Source organism: Nyctibius grandis, chromosome Z (genome assembly GCF_013368605.1).
Source record: "Nyctibius grandis isolate bNycGra1 chromosome Z, bNycGra1.pri, whole genome shotgun sequence".
Classification (NCBI taxonomy): domain Eukaryota; kingdom Metazoa; phylum Chordata; class Aves; order Nyctibiiformes; family Nyctibiidae; genus Nyctibius; species Nyctibius grandis.
In genome coordinates this window covers 21,891,754-21,917,998 of record NC_090695.1, presented here as the reverse complement: position 1 = coordinate 21,917,998, position 26,245 = coordinate 21,891,754, and the positions used below count along the sequence as shown (strand labels likewise).

Below are 26,245 nucleotides of genomic sequence, written 5' to 3'. Positions count from 1 at the left end.
AGTGGGGAGCCGGCTGCCCAGTCATGCTTCTGCAGTCACTGTGCTGAAAGCTCTAACTTCATCTTTTCATCTCTGGGGTCTTTGGGAATCTACTAACTTATGCTTATCACTACTTGTTGACTCTTCATTTTAAATGAGTGAGACATACAACTTTAAAACACACTTTTTCTTCAAAATTTAAAGGATGAAAGGTTGTCGGTTTTCCTATGCAAAACTCAAAAGAAAAAAGAAAGCTTTGCAGCTTAGGTTTTTTTGCTCAAAACTAGTTTTAATAAAATAGCTTGCCAAAACTGATGATTCTGTGTTTAAAGTACCGAGGTGTGCAAATTGTTGACTTTCTTTAGAAGAAGAAGTAACTACAAAATTATTTTCTTAACCCCTTTTATTAAGACAGTGCTGCAAATCAGAATCAGCTATCTTAGGACGGATTCAATGCTGGAGAGGGTTGATTTTTACACTGGCCAGATGACAGCATCCTACAGTTTAACCACTGTCCTGTCCCATGTAGTGGGGAAGCAGTTGTTCTGCTGTACTGCACTTCTTTCCTTCAGTGTTACTAAAGGACTTCAGTACTTGGCTCTCTTCTGTATTCCAAAAATGAAATGTCTTGAAACATTAGACTGAAATCTGAATTCATTTAAGATGGTTTCAGAAACAGCACAGGATTTCAAAAGGTATGTGGATACTCTCCTGGCTTAGTGATATTCTCAGATAACAATTTTTGCAACAGTCAGCAAACAAGACTGCTTCTTCACAGTTACTAGCAGAGTAGCTCCTGTATGTCCTTAAGCTGTGGTAACTTACACATTATGTTGGTGATCAGTTTGATTACTTTCTAGGAGGTAACAAGTGGGAGAATGTTGGCTGCAACTGAAGCTAAAAAAGAAACTTCAGCATACCAGAAAGCATTAAAGAATGATTACAGTACAATTAAGCTGTGTGTCCAATATTCTAGCATAGGCAACACCATATTTGCCAGCTGTGCATCAAAGAACAAACCCCACCTACACAGTGCTCTCCATGCAAACTCAACCAGTTTATTCAGGAGCCAGATCATGTTCTTTTGAACCACTCTAGTGAGGTGGTATTTGTCAGAGAAGATATGATATACAGTAATCCCTCTGATTTTGAGATGTGTGAGCCATGCACTGGATCTGAACCATATGCCAGCTGCTGACAGGTGCCAGTCCTGTTAAGTGTAGCATAAACAGAAGTCTGGTGTCACAACAGCTCTGGCTTTTCCAGAACTGCCGTTTGGGAGAAACTGAAGTGGCAGTTAGTGAACTGAATAATTTCGAATCTCAGCAAGAGCAAGGAAGCACTATGCTTTTGCACTAGCGATGAAGCTCAGATCTCCAGGTACAAATGCACGGCATGTATCAGTGATTTTTATACCACCTGAATGAAAGCGCAAAGCTGCACTGCTTAATTCCACACTTGCTTATCAAACTGACACAGCTGCTGGCTGTTAGCAGGTCACCTACTGCCCATTCAACCTTCCTTGCACAAGCGACTCTACACAGCATGCCCTCTGGTGCCTCTGTCACTTCAGTGGAAAGCCTGGGAAATTACCTTGCACTCACCTATGTCAGCATTTTAAACAGCTGAGCTTTGCAGTAAATCCTCAACAGGTGTGGCCAAAAGTTATGTTCTGCCAACTCTGTTGTGAGAGTAGTAGTTTTTGGCAGAGAGGTGGTAACTTCTTAAGCAGTTTTAGCCAGGATTCATTTGGAGGTGCCTGCATAAAACATGGCAGCTGGTGATATATCCTTTGTTTCTGCAATCAGTAGGCACCAAGGAAAAGTAACACACAGCTTTTCACTTTCCAGATGCAGAACCGTATGTTACTAAAAATGCACTACTTACAGACAGTACATCTAACCTGGTGCTCAGAACACTGGTAAAAATTACACACCGCTTCTAAATGCAGATTAAATTAACTAAGCAACTAATTACATAGCTATACAATTTAAAATATCAGAATTTTGCAAATTTTTGCTACGTTTTATGAAAGTTATTGGTTCTCTCCATCAGGATGCTTAAAATGAACAAAGCAGGAGCAAATATCTATGTCAAGAAATACAGTGCTGCTTCCTGCATTGTACAGGCTGTCTAAAAAAGGAAAGAGAGACCAATAGCTACTAGTACTACCATTCATTTCCGAGTTCAACATCGCTTGCAAGTAACATGCTACCTACTTTTCTCAATAATCACCAGTGCACCATATATTTAAAAGAAGAATAATGAGAGGTACTCAAGCACTGCTGCTTTTGTTAAATTATATTCTATTTGCCACTAACATTTTCCTTCATATACTGTAAATGTGTATGTTAAACTATAAGCATTAACGTAGGAAACATGACAATACTTTCCTCCCATTACCCTCACGATACGTAGGCAGTGGACAGAAATGTAGCTCATGTGAACAGATGAGAAAACAGATGAGTGAATCCACAGATCAAAGCAAATGAGATCGCTCTCCTCCCAAGGGAAAAAAATTTTGGCTGTTCTGGAAGAATGAACTCACTGGCACTCGTTTCACCTCCAGCAGAGTAGCGGGTGGCACAGGGAGAGAAGAGACAGTTGAGAAACCAAAAAGAAAAATAAATTGAGGAAGGTGAAGACTAAAAAGAGGATAGGAATGAGAAAGAAAAACAGAGAAAAAGAGACTGACCAAAATGTAAATAAAATGAAGAAAAATGTCAGATGACAACTGAAAGCAAGCAAAAATTTTGAATGAAGGCAAGAGAACAAGAGTATGAACAAGACAAAAAAGAATGTCAAAACCATAAAACAATGGGAATTTTGACAGAGGAAATAAGTTAATATCATCTAATCTTGTTTCCACCTTTTTTCAGAATCAAGATGCTACAACCAAAACAAGCCTCTTGGCTCAGGCTGCTGTCACCATTTCTTGCATGAGCGTCCAAGAGCTTTACAAATAATTTTGTAAACACAGTGCAGCAGGAGAGAGGAAATGTGTCTATGTCTCTAATAAAACCTGCAACAACCACTAAGTGCTCTGTGCAACACAACTCTTGCAGGCAAGTTCCCTGGTTTCTGTCTGCCCTATGTCAACATCCAGCTTTGTTTTTCTTTTTGTGTAAGAGAGAACCCACCATCCCTCTTTTCACGCAAAGGATCATGAAAAGAAAAACAATTTTTTCCCAAGTACTTGAAGTAGGTTCTGATTCTTATAGCAAAGAGGGTTGATAGCGTAAGTACTGCTATAGACAGTCTCAAACCTGGATTAATCTCTTTAATTCTCAGTGTTTAACACAGCCACTGCTATTACAAAAAAGATGTGTGCAGGGAGCAAGCTTCCTTGAGCATGTTGTGTCTCTTTACCTCTTGTATCGGAGCTGTGCTGAGTTACCTATGAAAGGCTGTACTCTTCTGTAGCACTTGGTATTTAAATCTTCTGCTGTATCACACACTGTTCCTGTTTGAGCCTAGTTTGCCAAACCGGGTTTGATTTCACTTTAACGAAGTTTATAATGTCTCCCAGTAATAATCTGTGGTCACAGGTTTCTGCTGTGATTGTTACTGCTAAGAGATTTCACTCTTTCTTGTTTCACTGCTTGCTTCCACCATTCCACATTCCTTTGTTCCTCTTTCCCCATCTCCTTTCCCAATGATCAGACAATTTGTCCGTCCAATTTTTTGTGCTTTCATAAAACCTTATTTTTTTCAAATTCATTGACTTGCTACTTAAAAAGAGAAATAAGATTTGCTATTCATGTCTAGCCAAATTCAAATCATTAGTTATTCCACAGAAATTTCTAACATGAAAAAATGCTTAGAAGAGTACTGAGAAAATTGCTATAAATACAGATACTTGCCATACTGCAGTCAACTTCACAAGTTAAGTATTTAATTCTACATCAAAATAATACTGTTTCAATCTATTTAGTGAATATGGTACAGAGCACAGATTTTAGACTGTAATTTAAGATTTCACTATTGCTATAAATACCTCCACCCTCAAGCACTCTCCTGAGGTTAATTTCATTTCTGCAAGACCCAAAAGTAGTATTTTCTAGCTTTCAGATGAATGGAGTACTATTAGCCTACAATATTTCAGCATTCGGATGTTAACAAAGGAGGTAACGTATTATTGCTGCTCTTGCACAGACCAAAAATCTCCCCAATTCTAAGCAAGCAAAACTGATAAAAATATGCCTTAAAAATACTATACAAAGTCAGACTGTGCACTTCTGTTAACTTTGACTTGCCCTTTGAAATTGTATTACAAGTACTGGAGGATGAAGAAATTGGTTTAACTTCTTCAGAATAACCAGCAAGTTGTGGGTCCTCTATAGGCCAAAGAATGAATTGTTTATATTTTATCTTGGTGTAGACCTACAGCATAAAATGATCGGGAAATAATTTTTGCAGATATTTCTAACATAATACTTCTTCGAGATACTCTATTTGAATGCTACATGCTTAGTTTTACCCAAAAATATTTACTGCAAAAATAATAAGAAACTAATAGTTTCACTAAGTATGGGATATTCAAATTCCCAGAAGATACTTCAGTTTTTGCAAAGCTAACAACAAAGTAAACTATTCTTGGTGAAGACTAATGTAATAGAGTATTCTTCCCTTGTTCAAGATATTACTGGTTTTTTTTTCTCTTGAAAGAAGATTCAGTTATAAGTAACCTTCTAAGAGAATGGGAAAATCCACTTAACTACAAAAAAGCTCATCCAATTCAAAAGACAATCAAAGCCCTAGGGGAAAATGTGATTAGTTCTCATAGCACCGAATTAAAAATATGTAAAATTGTGATGACTTATGATTTCAAGCAATAAATTTTTTCTATTGAAAATTCAGTTATCCTATTTTTAGATTGCATTTGTTCAGTAACAATTCATATATAGTATATTTATGCTATATCCTTGTCCCCTTCACAAAAATGTTAAGTAGTTTGATGAAAGAAGCCAGGTGCTTTAAATAAGACAACTGCTCCTGGTAGAGCAGATGGGTATGGAAGACTATAATGCAAATTCCAGATGTTGTTCCAGACAGTGTACCAGTGTAGAAAAACTTTACCCAGCATTTACTATAAGGACATGAGAACCGCCATACCGGAATAGACCAATGATCCATCCAGTCTAGCATCCTGTCTTTGGCAATAGCTTGTACAATATCTGATACTCTAAAAGTCAGCAAATCGCCTCCCCAGGTTAACACAAACAGTCAGGCAGTATTGTATCACCAGAGAACAGAGTTGCAGTGAGGGGAAGGAGAGGAGCGTATTTCTAGCACAAAAATACTCAGATTTTCTAACATTCAACATTCTCTGGACACCCTCCCCTCTCTTTTGTCCCTCCCTCTTCCCATTCTGAATATGTCCAGATCCTTACTGTTTAAACATGTCATTGAATGAGATGAAGTTGAGGTGCTTGAAAAGGTATGTAAATCTGCAGGAAGCTTAAGCTAGGTTATTAAAAATTTAGAAGATTATTTCTTCATTCTTCACTAGGTTTGCTGGCAATAAATAAAATGCAAGATTTCCAGACAGTAACTGTAATACTAGATATCTCCTGAGTAAAGCATGGATCATCTCTGAATTTAAGTCAAACAGTAGTTGATTCCAGGCCCAGATGCCTAGTCCAAATAAACTTAGACATGGAGGAATTAACAAAAAATAAACAAACAAAAAACCCACCCCAAATGCTCTGAGTTTCTCAGGCATGCTGAACAGCTAGAAGCAATAAATATACAACTTCAGCAAAAGAACAATTCGTTAGTACCAAATCACTGGCTGAAGCAGTGGGCTAGCAGCTAGTATTTACATATCAAGGTTTGACCACATTCTAGCAGTAGAGGGGTGAAGGTAGAGAGAAAATTGAAGGAAAAAAAAAGATTTACAGCAGAAGGTATTTTTTTTTCTTTCTTCCTTTAAATGTTAGTAGGAATACTAAAACCCAAACAAACACTTATTTTTTGCCAAACAGAAAAGAAACCCCTCTTTCCAATGTATTTCTAATACAGTCCTCTGGCATTCATTTATCCTTTGTAACAATCAAGTAAGTATTTTGTCAACTTTTTTAAAATGTAGTTGAGTAAATCAATGGCCTTAGCAGGAGAGACCTAATATAGAGCCAGTTTTTCCAGACTAGTGGAGGAACGTTGGCTCAAGTCTGGATGGGAGGAAGGGAGCAAACATGGCTTTCATCCATCTTTGTGCCTCACTGGCATAAATTACAGCAGCACTTTTTCTTTCATTCCCCAAGCTAGCATCGGCATGTGAAAAAGACTGCTGCTTAGTTTTCAGGAGCTTACTGTGTTTGTCACAGTTAAGCTTCTGCAACTGAATCTGCAGAGACTGGTGCTAATCTTGAGGAAGCCATATTTCATAATCCTCAGTCTGAGGTATTATAGCAAAGAAAGAGACTGCATTTTAGTAAACATGTATAAAGGCAGGTTTATGAAAGAAATATAAGCAATATTTTTAGGTGTTTATGCAGAAAAATTTCACTATGCAAAGTTTAATAGTAGATACTGCCTTAAACAGGAAATCCTGGAAATAAAATCTGGAAGACTTTATCAAATTTATGTGGAGTAGATACTAACAATGTGCAACATGGTTTGTTTTTTTAATATAAATGAAAACTTGCAATATAAAAAGTCTGGCTAACTTCAACATTTACCTGATTCTGAAACTGCTATTTCAATTAAAACAAAAAACCCAAACCCAAACCAATTCTAGCCTGCTCTCTACAACACGCATTGGAAAGGTGGTGCCTTGATACATTTTTTAAGACCCAAATGTCCCTCTCTCAGCCACAAAGGCTTTTACTGACAGAATACAAAATAAATGAAATACTGTGTGTTCCCACTCCCAACTGCACCAGATTTCTCAATTAAACCAATGCTAAATATTCTGAGAGAAGTTTTCCTTGTATTATCAACAAAAACATTTTTTAAAGAAGATAAAGGACATAACTATTGTTGCTGGATACAGAATACCTTGATTGAATACACAGACTTATTTTTTGTTTGTTCTGGAGTAAAATATAACTATCTCTACAAACTGGGTAAAAAATATACAGTCAAATTGCAATGAATGTCCTGGCAGAAAGGGCTTAGCATTAGCACCCAATGTTGTCAAAATATTTAACTGGCCTCAGCGGTATTGCAAAATTCAGAACTGGGAACTGATTACAGAATTTGACATATATAAACGAGGCTGCACTTTAAATGGTCAGCACTGAACTTCAGTGAGGTTTTTGTCCACAGAAGCAATCAATTAATAAAACCAGACCCATTCCCTGTATTTTTTGCTATAATCAGGTAATCAGATCTATGCAAAGTATCACTGCACAAATCAAAATAATATTTTGTGACCAAGAAGATACCTTTAAAAGCCTTCTAAGAGCCACAAGATTTTAAATACTCTATTTAAGTGAACAGTGCCATTAAATTCCCACTTGAATTATTTTTAATCCTCGCTATCTTAAATGAGGTTTGTCACAAATAACTAGGATGACAACAGTCACACCAACATTAGTTAAGTACACAACATGCACATGAAACAATCTATTAAGTAAGATGTGAAATGCTTTTTTGTTTGAGATGGAAGACCTTTACTCTCACATAATTTTCATAACCTTTTGACTATAAGCTGAAAGGTATTTTCAGGCATTACTTATTCACTTAAAAAAAATGCCTATTTTTCCTGTCCCTCAAATTAACCAACATTTAGAATAGCTCAGACAAAGAGAACTAACCGCAAGAATTTTAAACTGGGAAAAAATGTGAAAACCCATCACCTCATTCCAAATTCCCATTTTACTCATTCTTTCTTGTTCCACAGTGTATTTGAAAGCTGAATGGATTTCTGTTATTTCGTATCAAAAGAAAGAGTAAGTTTCAGAGCCTAGACATCCTCCCCAAAATACTTAAGTTACTGTCTCATTTACATTTGTCGCTTAGTTACCACTATGAGAGTGTTCCATGGGAAAGGAAAAAGCTAATATCTTTCAAAGATTAAGAAGCTTTGTAGTTCACATCTAACACCTTAAATTTCACCCAGGAAACACTGCAGTGGTTCAGTTACGAAGCACTGGCATCACGTGCTATTAATTAAATGAACTATGTAGCATGCTGGCAGTCACAGTCAAATTCTAGAGTGTAGAGTGCATTACTGAGAGCAGAGAGAGGCCAGTGATGAGATCTGAACCGAGAAGACGAAATCCTAAACTTATAACCAGGTGCAGAATGAAGGAAAAATTACTGGGCTCCACTGTAACAAAAAAATCTAAAATCAACTGGAGGTCTACTTGCAGCTCTGACTTGTGAACTGATGGGATAAATAATAGACCAAACCCCTCTACTGAGGATGATACAAACTTTGGCTGCTTCCCTAGTGGCAACAATAGTTTAAATGTACTTCACATAATCATGTTCATCTGGTACGAAACAGCTTTCCCATGTTAATATTCCAGTTTCTACACTGAATATTGAAGGTCCAGCAAGATGAACTGGGCATCTTCCATCAAATGCAAACTGAAGAAGTAACGATAATATAAAACCATATTTATCAGGACTCAGATTACCACCATGGAAATAGTTTCCAAGCAAGAACAGAATATTGCCTCAATGCAATGTTTATTGCTTCTGTGGACAAAAACCTCACTGAAGTTCAGTGCTGACCATTTAAAGTGCAGCCTCGTTTATATATGTCAAATTCTGTAATCATTCTGTAACAACTTCTGGTGCTCTTCTAGTATTTGCTGCCTATTAGCTATTATGTACTAAGAACTTTGTTTGTTTAGAAGAAAAGGGATGGGCAAATCTTTTCAATCAATCCACGAAAAAAAATCACCATGATTTGCTAGCCTATGCATCTTCCAGGTTTTATAAGGTACTGTAAACTTGATTGGTTTAGTGTGCAATGTATTTGTTTTTTTTAGTGGTATGGAGTGCTGCTCCTTTTGAGTTTTGGGTTACTTAATCATGACAATTAAGCTTTAAATTCAAGAATGGTACCAGAGTTGGTTCATAAACCTTCTTGTGCATTTTATCTGTGAGAAAGCACAAACAGTGGGGACCCTGAATAGAAATACGGCAAGTTGACTTAGCAACCAGGTTAGCTTTAAAGAAGGAAAATGATGGGTTCTTTTCTGAAGAAAATTCCATCAGCTCAAAAATTGTCAGGATTGTAAAATTTCTCATAGGAACAGAAATACTTCAGTTTCAGGAAGCCTCTGCTTGTTTTCAAAGATCAGAGAGAGAAGAACGGAAGATAGTCCAGAATTTTGATTAAGGATATGACAGGTGGATTTTCATAGCAGAGAATCTATTCCTTCCCCAAAGACAACTATTCCATCTGGAAAAGTGTAGATATATATTTCTGACATTTCATAAGGATGTAAGGCTGGTAAAAATTCAGCTGGAGACCCCTGTTTTAAGTAGTAGATAGCCATAGTTTAATGACAAAATGAAAAGATTAATGTGGAAGGGTTGGTTAGTTCACTTCCACTTATGACTTTACTGGAGAAGAATATAATTACAGAACGTACGTATAGTACGAAGTTCTGTGAAGAAGTGCTTGGAAAGTTTCTTGGAGTATTTAGAATTTATGTGATTTTGACAAACAGTAGTAGTATGAAAAATAGGATACAATTCCGAAAGTGAATGAATTTCATATTGATTCATGAATTTTCATATTGAAAGTGGCTGAATTTCAATAAGAGCAATTAACAGCATGGGTACAGGACAGAGCTAGGTTAGGCAACTGTTCAGTAGGAAAAGATTTGTGGCTTAGAAGGGATTGGAAACCAGGCCTGGAAAGAAACAATGACAAATAAAGTAATCCTTCCACTCAACACTGACAAAGACTCAGCTCAGTGTTTTATCCAGTCTCGGAATTTGCGCTTTGAAAGAGAGATGAACCACTCAGAACTCTCAGAATTATTTGATGGGAGGGTGTTTCAGAGTACTAAGTATCACTCTTATCCTATTTGAAGAGGAATATTTTGCACAGATTAACTAAAGCAATAATCAATTTTTGAATATACTTGATTGCATCTGAATTTTTTCTCCCATTGCTGGATGGTCTCTGTGGAAAATATTTTGTGTTGTGCTCACAGGATCTGCATCATCAGTTTTCATTATCTGCAGTTGCCGTAACACCTTCTGGACTGAAATTTGGGTTTTACTACAGCTGTAACTATTTGGTATTATAATCAGTGCTCTGAAGTGGCACTCAACCTGACTTGGTGCTACATGCATGCAACTGTATACAGCAGTCCAAGTCCTGAAGAAGATGAGGAGCCACAGTGTTCTGTATAAAGTGTAGCCTGTGCAGTGTTTTTACTTTCAAATTCAGGCCTATCCAGTAATCCAGATAGGAAGTACCAAGTAGATGAATTATTCCAGCTGGGTCTTCTGCTGTGACCTATTCGGTTTTTGTACTGTTAGTCTCTAAGCAGATGATACCTCACTGCTGCTGTGATCACTGCTGCTGTGATGGATCTCATCTACATTTTGGGGAAAAGTCTTCCTGGCTGAGACTTTAAGCCCAGAATGAGTGACTGAGTTCTGCAGATCATCTCTACCTACCTCTGCTACACTCTGTACAACCTTTGTGAAAGAGAACAATGAAGTCACGCACCTCACACTTTCTTATTTGGACTGTAAGCAAATAAAGTACAACTAATGATCAAATAGTACTGAAGACATCTGACAAATCATTAAAAGCATAAGCAATAGTTCTCAATATCATCCACAGGGACAATAATGCTTGTGCCTGGAAGAACCAGGATCAAGCATGTCTTCCTGAGGTACCCAGATGCTGTAAAAATGTGTCTGTCTACTTGTTTGCAGACATTTTTACTGTTATGAGTACTCTTTCTGGCAGTACATACCATGTTTATTTTGATACTTTTAAATTCTGTAGAGGAAATTGGATTTTGATTGCTGCAGACAGATATATATAATCGTTCTCACATAGCAGTAGAGTTTGCAATAGAATGTCTCAGTTATTTTTATATGTCTTATATTTAAGTTATTTCATGTTGAAACTTAGAATTATGCATTTCTCTTCAGCTCTCTTCACAACACTTCCTCAGATGCCTTCTTAGACAGTAAAATCTGGTAATAATTATTAAACACCATACACACTGTTTACAATAGAGTCACATTTCTTCTTTTTTTCTTGCATAAAAAGTAGAATGCTGCTGAAAAGTGCCCAAACGTCTGCTATGCTCCATGCCAATACAGCAGCTCAGCCAAATATGCAGAGAGAAGTTTGCCAAATAAAAGAAAACATAACAAATTGGTAATGGTTTCTATCTTGACAGAAAATGAAAATTATATCTCAATGTGTGGCCACTCATGTGGACACATAAAAATGTCTTAGAGGCAATCATTTTACCTCAGATAACACACGCTGACAGTAGAGCAAAGCATACTGGCAGGCTTTCACTTCCCATAAAAACAGCAACCATGACCTACAAAATGGCCTGAAGGAATCACATAATTTCTGCATATCATATATGCATATGTCATACACTAATTATATTTAATAAAAATCAAATAAAGTCGAATTATTGTCTTTTGATGAATAGATTGAAATAAAGAAAGAATTTTAAAATGTAAAGTTGCTATAGTTATCTCAAATATTCCAATACAACAAAGACACTGATAACGTAAACTCTTATCCCAAAATATGAAATTTTAACTTTCCAAGCAATTCTAACAATCATTAATAGCTTTTAGAAGACTTCATTGCTTTCTTAATTTTGTATGCATTTATAGCCAATTTGTGCAATATGTATGTTTTACAATTCATTTAGCTTCAAAGTAAATTCTTTGAAAATAGACTGTCTCATCTGTCTGTAAAGTTAACATGCACATTACTGAGCAGCAAAATTAATATGTTAATTATTAGTCTATTATGTAGTTTCATATTATTCTAAATCTTCATTTTTAGTGCAATTCTGAATGCAATATTATTTTCTGAACAAAAATACAACTTCAAAATCTGAAATTGCAACACTCCATTCAGTCTGAATTACTTAGAAAAGATTTATTGCCAATTAGATGTCAGTAGTTACTCAGAAAGAAATAGGAATGATAGTGATTGGACTCTAAAGTCTTTAAAAGACTGGTTGTATTACTGTGACAAGAAAATATCAGACATGAAGACTAATCCTTCAGGTTCATGGAAAGGTTGCACAAGGGAGGTTGAGACTAGACATAGGAGGTTCAGACTGGACATGAGGATGCATTTCTTTACTGGAACACGCTTCCTAGAGAGGTGGTCGATGCCCCAAGCCTGTCAGTGTTTAAGAGGCACTTGGACAATGCCCTTAATAACATGCTTTAACTTGGTCAGCCCTGAACTAGTCAGGCAGTTGGACTAGATGATCGTTCTAAGGCCCTTGCAACTGAAATAGTCTGTTCTATAATTCTTAGAGAACTTAGAAGAACATTTGTAGCTCAGATGGATCCCAAAATATCAGTGAAATACAAGGACCTCAAAATTTATGTTGTATGTTATCCCTCATCCTCAAAGAGCCCGAGATAGGAAGGAAGACCACGTGGTTTGAAGAAGCAACCAAACAGATGGTGACAAGAGAAAAATTAAAATGAAAGCAAGTTAGTAATAAGAGTTGTCCTGAAAGGTGCAAGATTTAGGGAATTATTTTCTCTATTGTTTCAAAAACAATGATCTAAAGCCAAGATGTTTGTGTTTTGATTTACCTGTTAAAATAGCCACAGAATATAAGCAAAGAAAGCAGGGCTGTATTTCCAGAAAATGGAATTAACATTAAAAGTAGAAAGAAAACCTACACTTCAGAAATCTAACCTGCATTTATATTTTAAAATACCATGTTGCGTTCTTCTTAGGTACGAGGGGGCGGAAGGCTGTTTGGTTAGATTCTAAAGCTATGAGAGATGCTCAGTTCTTCCTTGAAAAAAATAAAATTATTTAAACTAAAGAATAAAATCAATAAAATAAAAGCAAAATGTTTGAATTGCTAATACTTTGAAAGAATCACAGGATTTTTAATAGCCTACTTAGTAACACTTAAGCACATTTTCAGTGATGAAACGCCAAGATACCTGTTAAGAAGAAAGGAGACTACACTAGTGCCCACAAAGAAACACTGAAAAAATAAATGCACTCATTACACGCTTCTTATGTAAAAATGTTTTTTTACAAACTGCAAGAATTCTACTCTAAGTGCTATACTATTAGTGTTAGTCTTTCTGCCAGTACATGTGTCTGAAGTTTTCTGCAAATCCTAGAATTTCCCTTGTGAAGTCTCAGCTTGATTCAGTGAAAAGCAAGAAGGTGTGAAGGTAAAGCTGGAGAATCTGTGTAGCTTTATCTTACTAAATTGAAATATATGCAATGATTCATTATGCATATGATACAAAAAAGAAAGGAAAAGTTATCTAACTGATCTAAAATTTTAGTCTCATCAACACAACTGGTGTCAGAATTTGCAATTAAGCTTACCTTTCATGACCTACAATTTTAAATTGTTTGTTTAATTTTTATGGAATGTGTCTTCAGTCTTAAGATATTTTGATTCGATATATAAAAAATTAAACATTTTTATAATACAGCTTACTGTAACTTTATATGTATTTCAGATAGTTGAAGAATTTAATTTATCAGATAGTATTTAAGATAGTTGAAAAAAAATGTGAGTTAAGACGTAAAAAGCATTTCTACCTTCCACGAATTATCTTCTCTCACAGTAATTTTTATGGTGTCTTTTCTCACTTCAGTATGCACATCTTTTTCATTTGCAGGATGACAGTAAAAATAACTAGACAGTCTGCATTTCCTATCAATGATACCTGTCTTCTCGTCGAGAAAAAAACTTCATTAACATGGTTATCTTACAGTTTTGTACTAGTCCTCTCAAAACAGATGCAGGATGCTTTAATCACATTTATTTTCTATTTAAAAAGGGCGTCTAATCTACATGTTTGTACATTTCAGTTTTTCTCCTTATTGAAATTCAGTTTTTTTCAGGTCTAGTTACTGGTGCTAGTTTGGAGATTTTGGGGCAGGTAGGTATCCCACTCGTTCCCCTCTCCCAAGAAGGGAGCCTTTAGGAACATTTTAAGGGTAAACCTGACATTTTCACTTAATAATTTTAAGTTATCTGAGATACAGAAATATTGGTTGTCTTAAAACAGTTGCCAAGAACTTTGTTAAAGTTTCTATTTTAGTGGTAGTTATGCTGTAACTGTGATGGCTTATGCATACAGCTAAGTAAAAAGTTGTAGGCAGAGACAGCCGATTTTATTAGACCAGCTATATTGCTCGCCTTACAAAAAAAGACGACCCGTCCATACAAAACAGTTTTGCTATGTTTTTTTTGCTTTTGTCGTAGTCATTTTATGCAGATATTTTTATTATCATCTAACAGCTTGGAGTCTAGGGCTTCAGGATCACACTTCAAATCATGTTGATTTTTATTCCCTTCCCTGCCTAAGGTGGGTCCTTTGGGTAAAAGATGAACATGAGACAACACAGTATAAGTTGCTTCCTTGACTGGGAGGTGTTGAGGTCATAACTTCCGCAGTGCTTTATCAATTCCAGTGCTACCCTGCTTCCTTGGGGTCACCCTACACTTCAGATGAGTCTATCAGTCTATCTTCATCTCATCTATCAGTCTTTAAAATACTTACCACCCCCATCACAGAGTTTTAGTAGGACTTACAGCTACACAAAGCAAAATGTCTTCTACTCTCCCACCTTATTTTCCGGAGTTCTAAATCAGTACCTTTTAGGACTCCTGCTGCAGCAGCTGTCTTCACATTTGGTGTTTCTGCTACTCCTTAAATTTATGCTTAACAGTGAGACTATGTTAGTGCAGTACGATTTCCATCAGTAAGCACAGAAATCCAAATCCAAAAAACTCACCATCCTTCATCATTATCTTCTTCAGGTTCAGACACCTCATTTTCAGGAGTTTCTTCAATTGCCTGGGTTAACTTGGATTTAAATTGGTCCAACAGTGCCAGTGTCTGAAATTAAATACATGGTTTTACAGAAGTTTTATATATTTATACACAACAACAGGTATATACAACTTTAAACTATTATTATTATTTTGAGAAATAGTACAATGAGATGGAAGAGAGATCTTTCATATAAATTTGAAAGAAACACTAGAGAGGCAAGTGAAAGAGAGACAGAGAGTGAAGCGAGAGAGCGCGAATGAATTGAGCACGCCCATCAAGAGAACAAGCAAGAGAGAGTAAGCAATATTAAGGCAGCAAGAGCAGGCAGGGAGGGTGCCCTGCAGGTGTGACAGAGCACTTGTCTGGCCATCTAGTGAAATCAAAATGTGTTATTTAAGGAACAAAAACTTGTGGCTACTTTCAGAATAAAATAGCTGATTAAACAACACTGCTGACAGCGAATTTTACTGTTTGAACCTGCTATTTTCTTCTCGTAAAGCAATCCATTGTATAAATTACAGATCATTCAAGCTTTGAAGACCCAGTTTGATTGATATTTATATACTTTACATTGCTGATCTTTTAAATTATGTACTGACATTGAAAAAAATTCAAAACTTTTGACTCAAATACAATGAACCACCTTAACTAATTCTACAGATACAGGTTCTTATGCTGCATACATTAAGCTCATCCTGATTTATATTTGGTATTTTGTTCTCCAGCTGACATTGCCTGGTCTTTCAGCTACAACGAAGTCACCAAATCTCAGGTGACACCTGAAGAGCGTATAGCAGGTCTTGTTTCTGATCACCTGGACTGCAATTTTGATTATACAAGAATTGTATGCCTAAGCCTTGTGATTGGAGAGGGAGGGTCTTCAAAAAAAGGGCAGACCATAAGAATAATTTCCACAGCTTACAGCTTATTTCTTGCTGATATTTGAGACATTCCTGGAAAGGAAAGCATCAGGGAATAAGTGCTTGACTGAATTTATGTGGCAGGCTACATTTGATCTGTAGGTGATAGGTTGGCCACCTATGTTGTAAAACACCTCTGTATGGCTGTTTAGTTTTGTTTGGTCAAGTTTTTCAAATTTAAAAGAATAAAAACTAAACAAGAATAGAAAACAGAAATAGGAAATACCAGAAGTGTTCACTGGAATCAAATTTCCTTCTGGGAGCAATCTTAACTTTGAGTTTCCTGGCTTTTGAATTCTTTCAAAAACATATTTTAGCACTGCCAAAGGCAGGTTTTGGAAGTTTTTTTGCATTTATTTTCTTTATTTTCTGCTTAATCTTCTGTTTAAGGTGGCAGAGAGGAAAATTTCAAAGATATTTGGGCCTGCAAATCATTCAAGTTCTATAGTTTTCCATACTGTTGCAAAAAAACCCCATACTTGCAACATCTGAGACAGCAAATCTCTGCCTAGGCCATCAGAAGAAAACAAATTAACCCTTTTTACATGAAATTGTGACCAACGAAAGCCACATTCCTTCTGTCTTGTCTAATTTTCTCTGGTGCCAGCATTCCTGTGAATAGATCTGGTAATAGAAATAATTTCAAAATATCTTAGTAGGCACTTTTTGCATTGAGTGATTAGATGCCATACTGTGGATCAAGTAACTTTATAAATTGACTGTTGTAGAATTATAAGGTTAGGACTTCCAATATCTAGTATTGTAAGGAGACACGTACCTTTCCCCCTCTTCTTTAACTCTTGTACAGAGGATGGAAAATGGTATTGTGCTGTAGGACCAGGTAGGAGGGATGCAAGGCTAGTAAAGGCTCTCCACAAGTGAAATGGATTACAGAGAAGCTGGTTAATTATTGTTGAATAATTCCCAGCAGGGTTACATAAATAAAAATTAAGATCTACTAAATATATATCCCTGTCATTTCGTATTGTTTTCCTATGATGTCCAGGACAGGGTTGATATAAATTCATTGGAAGTGGTTTTAAGTCCCTTGATCCACATAGGCAACAGAGCTTTAGTACTGTTTAGTTCAAAGTTAATGGGCTTTTGAATGTACAAAGTTTCCACAAACTTCCTAGTTTAGAGCTAAATCAGCTTGCCGCATGTGTAAAGGTTTGCCAATTACTGCTTTGAAGTTGCTAAGCCTCAAGTTTCCAACCTCTTCTAGCTTCAATAGTTGAATATGAACATCTTTGTAGCTAAATTGACATGCACTTATAAACCAATGCGTTTGATATACTGCACAGATTTTAAGTTAATGGTATTTTCCACTTCACAGGCAGTTTCATATATTTAACAGTTTCAAACTTTTCTATTTTAGAAAAAACAAATATTTACATCAAACTTTACTTTGCTTTAATTTGCATACTGAAGTCTACATACATCTTAACTAATTTTGAAAAATAATTTTCATTATATTTAAAAAGTTTTTTTTTTTACAGTTCAGTTAAAAACTATTTCTGTTCATTTCACAACACCAAAAGGTATGGATGAATTTAATCTCTTTAAAACATAATTTAAAATGTTAAAAAATCCAGCCTGGACAGATGCCAAGTATGTAAACTTCTGTCCCAATGTTATCTTACGGCAAGCTGCAGAGCCAATGAAAGCATGGTATAGAAACACAAACTCTTGTAAATCAAGGATACTTCTGCGTGGACAGCATGTCCTTCTGAAAGATTTTAATGACTAAACTGATAGCACTTTCAGATACACATTGAAACTTCACTTACCTGTCTATCTGGGTAATCAAAATAGGGGATCGAAGAGTACATATTTATTTTTAAAAATAAGTTTCTTTTAATGGGAAATGAAACATAACAGATTTTAAAACTTTACTCTTACACAAATGAAGAGAAAAACATTTTCAGAACTTTTTCTGGAATTTTCTTCCCCAGGTTGTCAAACTATTACCTGATCTTCGCGAGAAACCCCTTTCTTTGGCTGCTGCTTCCGCTTGTCTTCATATTTTCTCTTCTCCTGAAGGTATTCTTCAACAACACTGTTTGGAGCAGGTTCCTCCTCTGAATAAGGAAACATATTTGGTTAAAAAATTAAATTTGGTTTAATGATTTAGTATCATTTTGGACATCATTTGTGATCTTCTGAAATACTAAGCAAAACACTTCCATAAAATGTTTCAGTTGTATTGCTTCCTCAGAAAGTAGAATGATTTGCTACTTGCTCAAATGACAAACACAACACTGTACCGGGCAGACAAGAGTCCAAAAATTTTTCTTTCCATTTTATTTTATGACAGAGCCAGGGAAAGCAGGATAACAGAAATAAAAACTCTGATGCTGAGAAATGGAAACTGTTGAAATTCCTTTAACAAGTTTACCTTAATTTCTGAAGATCTTTCTTGATTTCTGAAGATCTTTCTTGAAGCAGCTGAACTGTTACGGGTATTAATATTCTGTGACTGTATGTTACAGAGTAGACAAATACAGACAAATATTGCCTATAGACAAATTCACAGTTTTCCTGTTTTGTAGCCACAAATCAAATCCTTGATCTTGCAATAGGGGAAAAAAACCCGTAACACTTTTACTTTAAACAGTTTACTTGTCAATCAGGAAGAAAACTCTGTAGTAACAAAGTAATATCTGGACTAGTCAATAGCTACTCTCCTTTGTCTTTTTTTAACAGTTTCTTCTCTGCAGAATATCCACTGCCATGACAAATTAATAATCTAACAGGACAAAAACTCAATTCAAAAATTGATCAACACCATTGTTTCACATTTTATTCCTCTTGAATAGCATTAAGACATTTCACATAGTGATTTAGTATACTTTAATTGATTTACACATATTTACAGGATTGTTATTCCTGATAAGGAACAGAAGAATAAAACCTTCAGATGTCCATTGCAAATGATGAACAGAAAATATTTATGGAGGAAATGGTTTCAAAATTTCAGGACATACAGCCTGATCAAACCCTGTCTCATTTTTTTTAGATGACTGCTGACAGCTATACAGAGAAAATTTCTGATTCTAAATTAAATTTCTCTCTCACCTAAAGTTTTCTATAAACTTCATAAACAATGCATTTCATAATAAGAGGAAATAAATTTGTAATGGTATATCTACATATCCTGAATGAACAAATGTTCTGAAGTTGTAGAAGATGGAACAAACTACGCAGGCATCCTGTGGCCCGATAGAAAGCTGTCTGCCACCTGCTCTTTTACTCCTTATATTCATAGAGGTGACACCCATGTATATATAAAATATTTGTTTAAATCTTTCTACAAATAAAATCTCCTATTTCCTTTTTATCCTAATTTATATGTTGCATATATGTATTTAAAGAATATCAGGGAAAACAATCAAACACACACAATACTATTCAGAGCTGTTCTTTTCCTGTTTTCCAGTTGATACGTTGGATGTAATGAAGAACAGAGGACTACAGGTACCAGCAAGAAAAAGAAAGAAAACGCCATCTTCTAGAGTGACCAAAAAAGATAAATGCATATACACAGACATTTAGGGATGATTAAACAGCTGAATGAATGAAATAAAATCTGCCATAAAATCTCATGCAGCGTAACATCAGATGAACTGAAGAGAATAACAAAGTACAGTGTAAAACTACGACTCATAATGGCACAGCTCCATCTTTCCCTTTATTACCTCAGTCTCTTCTACTAATAAAAAAAACCATTCGTAATTCAAGACTAACCTCTTGTGAAGACAGAACACTAGTTTTTCAATAAATGCATGTATCCAATCAAACTTGTTGACTATGTGGAAACAACATACTGCCTTGTTTTACTAACATTTAGCCTCTAGATAAATAACTTGAACTACAAAAACACCTGCTTTCTTATAGAAAACAACCTTTCGGGTGACATTTACCTAAAGGGTGCTTTGAAATGAATCCCATTTACCCGATGATAAGTATAATCGCTCATTTATGACAAGTAAAAGAACTGAGAAGAGCGTTCTTGAAAACTTATGAAAATGCCAGTGTCAAGCTGGCCATAAACATTTAAACCCGTGATCCAAACTTTGATATACATATGCTGAATTTAAAGAAGATGTGCTCTTTACTCTTTACATGTCTTTTGACTAAGATTTTAGCTTAATCTAGTGCAGCTCAAATATAATTCTCATACAAATACGTTAAATTCCCCTCAGTTGTGTGTTTGCGTATTTTTATCACACTCATATGGTTGTCACTTACTGTTAACACAAATAATTTATATTTCAGTCTAAGCCTTCTCTCGAGATTATTGTTTTCTTGGGTCTTTGCCCATCAGAGTTTTTCCAATCCTCAGCTTCATTCTTTCTGCCTTCTAGGAAAGCCTTTTCTTAAGTCAGACAAAAGATAATCAGATCCACCTGAACTAACTTCAGAGTGAGTCAACCAAAACAGTTATGCACTTGTATGCGTCACATTTCTGCACCTTTCACTAAAATGACTTAAAGACGTGCTTGTATTTCTCCATGAGTCTTACAACATATTACTCCACATTAAAAGCAAGTAATACAACAGGAAGGATTTTCAAGAGCCTCTAAGTCAATGGGTTTCTAACACATTTTAAAACTTTTGAAAACACCAATAATTTCAAAACCACAAATAGTATCTGTTTTTTAATATAAATAAAATCACAGAATCACAGAATCAAACAGGTTGGAAGAGACCTCAGGGATCACCGAGTCCAACCGTTGCCCTTACACCACCCTGTCAACTAGACCATGGCACTAAGTGCCATCTCCAGTCTTTTCTTAAACACATCCAGAGATGGTGACTCCACCACCTCCCTGGGCAGCCCATTCCAATGTCTAATAACCCTTTCTGTAAAGAAATTCTTCCTAATGTCCAACCTGAACCTCCCCTGGCGAAGCTTGAGGCTGTGTCCTCTTGTCCTATCGCTAGTTGCCCGGGAGAAGAGGCCAACTCCCACTTCACTACAACCTCCCTTCAGGTAGCTGTAGACTGCAATAAGGTCACCTCGGAGCCTCCTCTTCTCCAGGCTAAACAACCCCAGCTCCCTCAGCCATTCCTCGTAGGTCAGACCCTCCAGACCCTTCACCAGCTTGGTTGCCCTCCTCTGGACTCGCTCCAACACCTCAACATCTTTCTTGAAGTGCGGGGCCCAGAACTGAACACAGTACTCAAGATGCGGCCTCACCAGTGCCGAGCACAGAGGGACGATCACTTCCCTACACCGGCTGGCTACACTATTCCTAATAGAGGCCAGGATGCCATTGGCCTTCTTGGCCACCTGGGCACACTGCTGGCTCATGTTTAGCCGGCTGTCGATCAGCACCCCCAGGTCTCCTTCCACCAGGCCGCTTTCTAACCACTCTTCAGCTTTGATAAGTAGCACTTATTTGATAAATTATTTCGTGACTTCATGAATAAACTCAGGTAATTTGCAAGCAAAAGAAAACATCTGGAAGAGAGATTTGTTGGTGGGAAGAACCCCTTCAAAATTTAAAAAACCTTTTAAAATGTAAAAATAGATTGCTTGCTACTACTTCATATCTCCCAGTCAGCATCCCAGAGCCCCTCCAAATCTTTTGTAATGGAGTTGGAAAAAAGAGGAACCACAGCACTGTATGATGGACTTGACCTGCACATCAAACTTGACAAACTTAGGTCCAGCTTTCTGATCCAGCAGAAGTAGAAGGATCATCACATAGGTATTAAAATATTTAAGCTCCAAACTCCTTAATCTAAGATGATTTATTCAGACAAAAATGAATGAAACACAGATACACCACAGTGAAAAAACAATTAAATGCCCTATTTAAGTATTGCAGGATGCAGAAGATGCTAGTTTAAGTTACAGGGATCTTGCACACTTGTGCTCTAAAGGCATCTCATCACAAAGTGCAAAGACCATCAGGCAAAGAAAGATTTTTTTCCTTAGTTCGAACAAGATGCTGTGTTTATTCTGTCAGTAAGGAAGGTGAAGGAAAAAAAAAAGAAAAAGACAACCTTCCTTACTGAAAATACACTTCATCCTACTTTTAACAGAATTTATAAGTACATTGCTACTTACCTCAGCTAGCTTGAGTTGCTGCCAAGAGTTCCTTCATCTTACTGTGACAAAAAGTTTAGCATTTAAGTAATTTATTTTCTTTCAGATAGATTCTTCTATCCTGAAATATTCCTTTAAAGAGAAAAAGATGCCAACTTGATGGTGTAATCTAACCTAAAACTTTGTTTTTGGGACATAGTTTCCAATGACAGCCTGAAGCTAAGGAGGAGATTCAGAAGTCTTTAAACCAGAAAGGAAGAGAATGATTTTAAAAAAATACAGAAGGGTTTATTTTGCTCACACTTAAATTAGGAACTGTTCAAATGATGTCAGTTTTTAACTACAAAATTGCAGAAGTATAACAAAGACATGAGAAATTGATCCAAGGGTGCTGAACTGAACTGAATGGCAGCCTGGATGGTTTTGGATCAATTCCTAAACAGGAAGTGGAGCAGAAGAGAAAGCTTGATAAAGGAGTTTTAAGCTTAATTCCTAAAGCACCTGGTAAATTTAATAGCATAATAAACACTCAAAAAAACTTGCATCAGACATGTTCTATTTCGGAAACTGCAACTGAATTTTATCTTCCACTTTATGAAAACCAGTATGACCTACTTGTAGGCCTGCTCACTGTGGTAGATCAGAAAAGGACGATCACTGCTTACGCTGACATGGCTTAGCATGTACACCAATTGTGGCACAGATAATCTGAGACAAATGTATTTCTGACAGTATGCAGACAATTTTCCACAGTATGAACTTTGTCATTGTATCACTTTGTTATTTGTATCAGTCTTGACAAACCTTGTACTAATGACTGTCCTTGTAATAAAGGAGTTAGGACCTATATAAAATCTAGAGATTTTGTTTCCTTTTTAAGAAAGAGATAATGAAGCTGTGCATAAAACATTTGTTGGAAAAAAGAAGCAGTTTAGTTTGCTGAAAGCATTACCGGAAACACACTAATCTTCAGAAGGGTAGAAACAATACATATTGTGACAGAGAACAAATACACGGTGTATCTGAAGATTTAATGTCACCATGAAAAAGAAAGAGCCTACAGTGCTGACAAGGATCAATGAAAGAATTTTGATTAATGTTTTTTCTTTGATGAGGTACAGCTAGCATGAAGATTTTTACACACATAGACTTAAGTATCTTACATTACAAAACATTCCTGATATGCTACAAAACATTCCTGATATATCCAGATATGACCTACTGGACAGAAATTTCAAGAAATGCATGGTATAGCTAGACTAAATATCAAAGGGGAAAACAAAAACCTGAAAAACCCTGGACAAATCCTTGTTTGAAATTAAAGAAGTTACGACTGAATGTTTTTGTGCATTAAAATAAGAGGCCTAAAACACATTCCTGTATTTGTGCAGTACATTCCCCTTTCAGCTATTCATCAATATTCAGTTTATATTGCATTCTTCTGGAATTATAAAGACATGCAGTACTGATTTCAAAAATCTTAATGAGACTCAAATCTTGAAAAGAAAAAATATTTTTGTTCCAAAACAAAAAAAAAACTTACGAATTACAAAAGAAATTCTGATATGCCTTAATATTTCATGAATTAAAATGGAATTCCTGTCAGAAGTGACAGATGGAGAACATAAAGCCACTTTCTATAATTAAGATCTAAGACAGATAACACACTTCTTTTAGAACCCAGGAAAAAATTTTCTTCCAGCATTAAATACTATGTCTATGAAAATAAAAACATTAATTTACTGTAAAGTAGTATAAAAATGAATATACTAGAAAATACAATATGAAATAATGTTATGCTTTAAAGAATTTATAACATACTCTCCAATATATTTTTGTTTAGGTCTAATTCTACTTGTGGTTTTCTTTGCACCTTTAACTATTGTTCAGTTACTGTTACTATAGCTCTGGCCCACTTAAGTTCCTGAAGAGTCACTGTTTGCTTACAAGAGTCAGAAAATATTTACTAACTGTGAATAACTGAATAGATTTGCTTACAGAATGAGCTTCCAGGGTTGGACTGATTACTGGATTTTCAGTTTGCTAGAGTGAAAAAAGCAAGACTCGTAGAACAAACTTACTAGTTCATTCAGCCAACTCAAATAATAAAATCTTAGAAGTAATTCCTAGGGCTTCAAAACATTTCTTTGACACAGCAGAGCCCACTGATTTGTAAAACAGTGTAAACTTTAATATGCAACATTGGAAGTTTCTAGTGAATCTTTTCTGAACTTTGGTAGCTTTTAGGCACACAGTCCCAGTCGAAAATGTGGTTAATTTTCTAATGTCATTTGATTTTGAGCACATGCTTAAGATTACTACTAAAATCAAAGCTGGTTTATAGTGAGGTTTTTGTCCTCTTTTCTTTTGCAGACAAAGAGACAAGAGGAAAAAGTATTCGCTTCAGCAGGGAAGAGACTGAATAGGGATGCTGGGTATTATTTTATGAGATTAAATAAGGAAGAAAATGGAAAAAGTGGAAAAAACATGATGATTTGCAAAAGTGACACATTCAAGAAGCATACTTTGATACAATGCAGCTATACTGTATGTACTGCAAAATCTTCATACTTAATGTATTTATGCTGCATAATTCCCAAACCACCAAACTTTGGATTTTGTTGTTTTCACGATGTTCTCAAGGGTGCACAATTCTGTTAAAGTCTCAGACTTCAAGAAAGCATTTTCCGTGTAAGACAGGACTTAAATCTTTAAGTGCCACTGACATTACCCAAACTTAACAATAAAACAGAAATAAAACATAATCTTAAATTGGCATCCTTGCTAGATTTTGAGAGTTTTCCTAAAATACTTCACTCATTTGATTCCCATACCACAATTAAAAACAAAACAGAAAATACTTCATGCCTCAGTAGAATTCTTACACTTGAATGTTGGTTTTTACATTAGTTGTTAGGTTTCTCTGCTCAGATAGTATTTTGTACCTCTTCTGTTTTCTCATGTGTGACAATTAAATTTCATCATCCACAATTTACAAAAATGTTCTAACAAGAGAACTAAAATACTACTTCTTACTTTTTAAAACCAACATATAGTTAAACAACTGGGCAGATGGTATTTGTCTAAAGCAAATTTCACTGAAGTATATTCACAGGTTTACACTGTAGAACTTTGAAAAGTGTATCTTTTGCAAATATTTGATTAAGTACTTCAAAATACTGAACTAATTCAGTACTCAAATTATAGTGTTTCATGCAATTTCTGGCATCACTACAGCAAAAGTCACATAAAAGAAAAAGATCTTTAATTTAAAGTAAGGTCTTGACAGCAGTCTGGCACAATCAAGAATCTTATTCACAAATTGGAAGGCTGTTTATAATCAAACATGTACGGATGGAATTATTTTTTTTCTCTGTTCTCTTGAAACAATGTAAACAATTAAATTTTCACTCCCCAGTCTTCCTTAATTACTCTAATCTCTGAATACAGAAAAAAATTAGGTAGCCATAATATGTAACATGAACAATTTGAAGTGGTGATACTAAATGTGATACCAATACTAATAAAGATTTGCCAGTGGACATAAAATAGATGTGTTGTGCTGCCACCCATTTGTTAGTGTCCTCTCAGAATTAGCCCCAATTCTGCAAGAAGTCCAGTATGACCTAAGCCTTATTCTCACAGTGCTGTGGTCTTCAGTGAATTTCTCCCACTACGGTTGCAAGTTTTGGCTGAGACGCAGTGCTTTATTAATCAAGCACAGAATCATATTAATGCAGTTACATAGCCTCTGAACCAGCATTTTTTCCTAATGCAGCCAGCTCAGAGCATAGGCAGACACTGTGCAAGTGTCTGCGCCATCTGCATAGACATACCTGATACAGCATGACACAACTCACTCTCCATCCCACATTCCCCAAGAGGATAGGCAGAGAACAATGGAAAAATCTCCTGCTACATACACATTCATTTCCTGATAGTAGTCTTTTTAAAATACATGCAGTTTCTTACATGTAAACTAATGTGGAATAGGTAAACTGTTATACATTTAGCAGACTGTCTTGCATGTTGACAGCTCTATTGCATTGGTGAAAATTCAGGCCAATAAACAAAAAATGACTAAGTGAACTAAGTGAGATACAATAAATGCTTTTAACTTTGGGCCAAAATTACTTGCTCAGGTACAACACTGTTTACTGCTGTTAGATTTCATTATATTCAAACTAAAGTGTTTCTAAAGTCTCTTCTGTTATTCTTCAGTTGTAAATGGCTGCTTCACAGGAAAGGTATCCTTCATTCCTTTCATTTACTATCTTTAAATACTTAAAGATTCCACCCTTCCATCCCACTCCTTACC

At 35.8% G+C, this 26,245-nt stretch overlaps 1 protein-coding gene across 1 annotated transcript in view; it reads right to left on the bottom strand.

Moving 5' to 3' along the window:
- The window catches only part of CWC27 (CWC27 spliceosome associated cyclophilin), a 135,014-nt gene that overhangs the window by 3,787 nt on the left and 104,982 nt on the right, over window positions 1–26,245 (bottom strand). The window contains exons 12-13 of the mRNA XM_068422852.1: window positions 17,841–17,950; window positions 14,909–15,012 (exon numbers count right to left, since the gene is read on the bottom strand). Of these exons, the coding sequence (XP_068278953.1) occupies window positions 14,909–15,012; window positions 17,841–17,950 (214 nt within the window). The remainder of the gene's footprint in view (window positions 1–14,908; window positions 15,013–17,840; window positions 17,951–26,245) is intronic.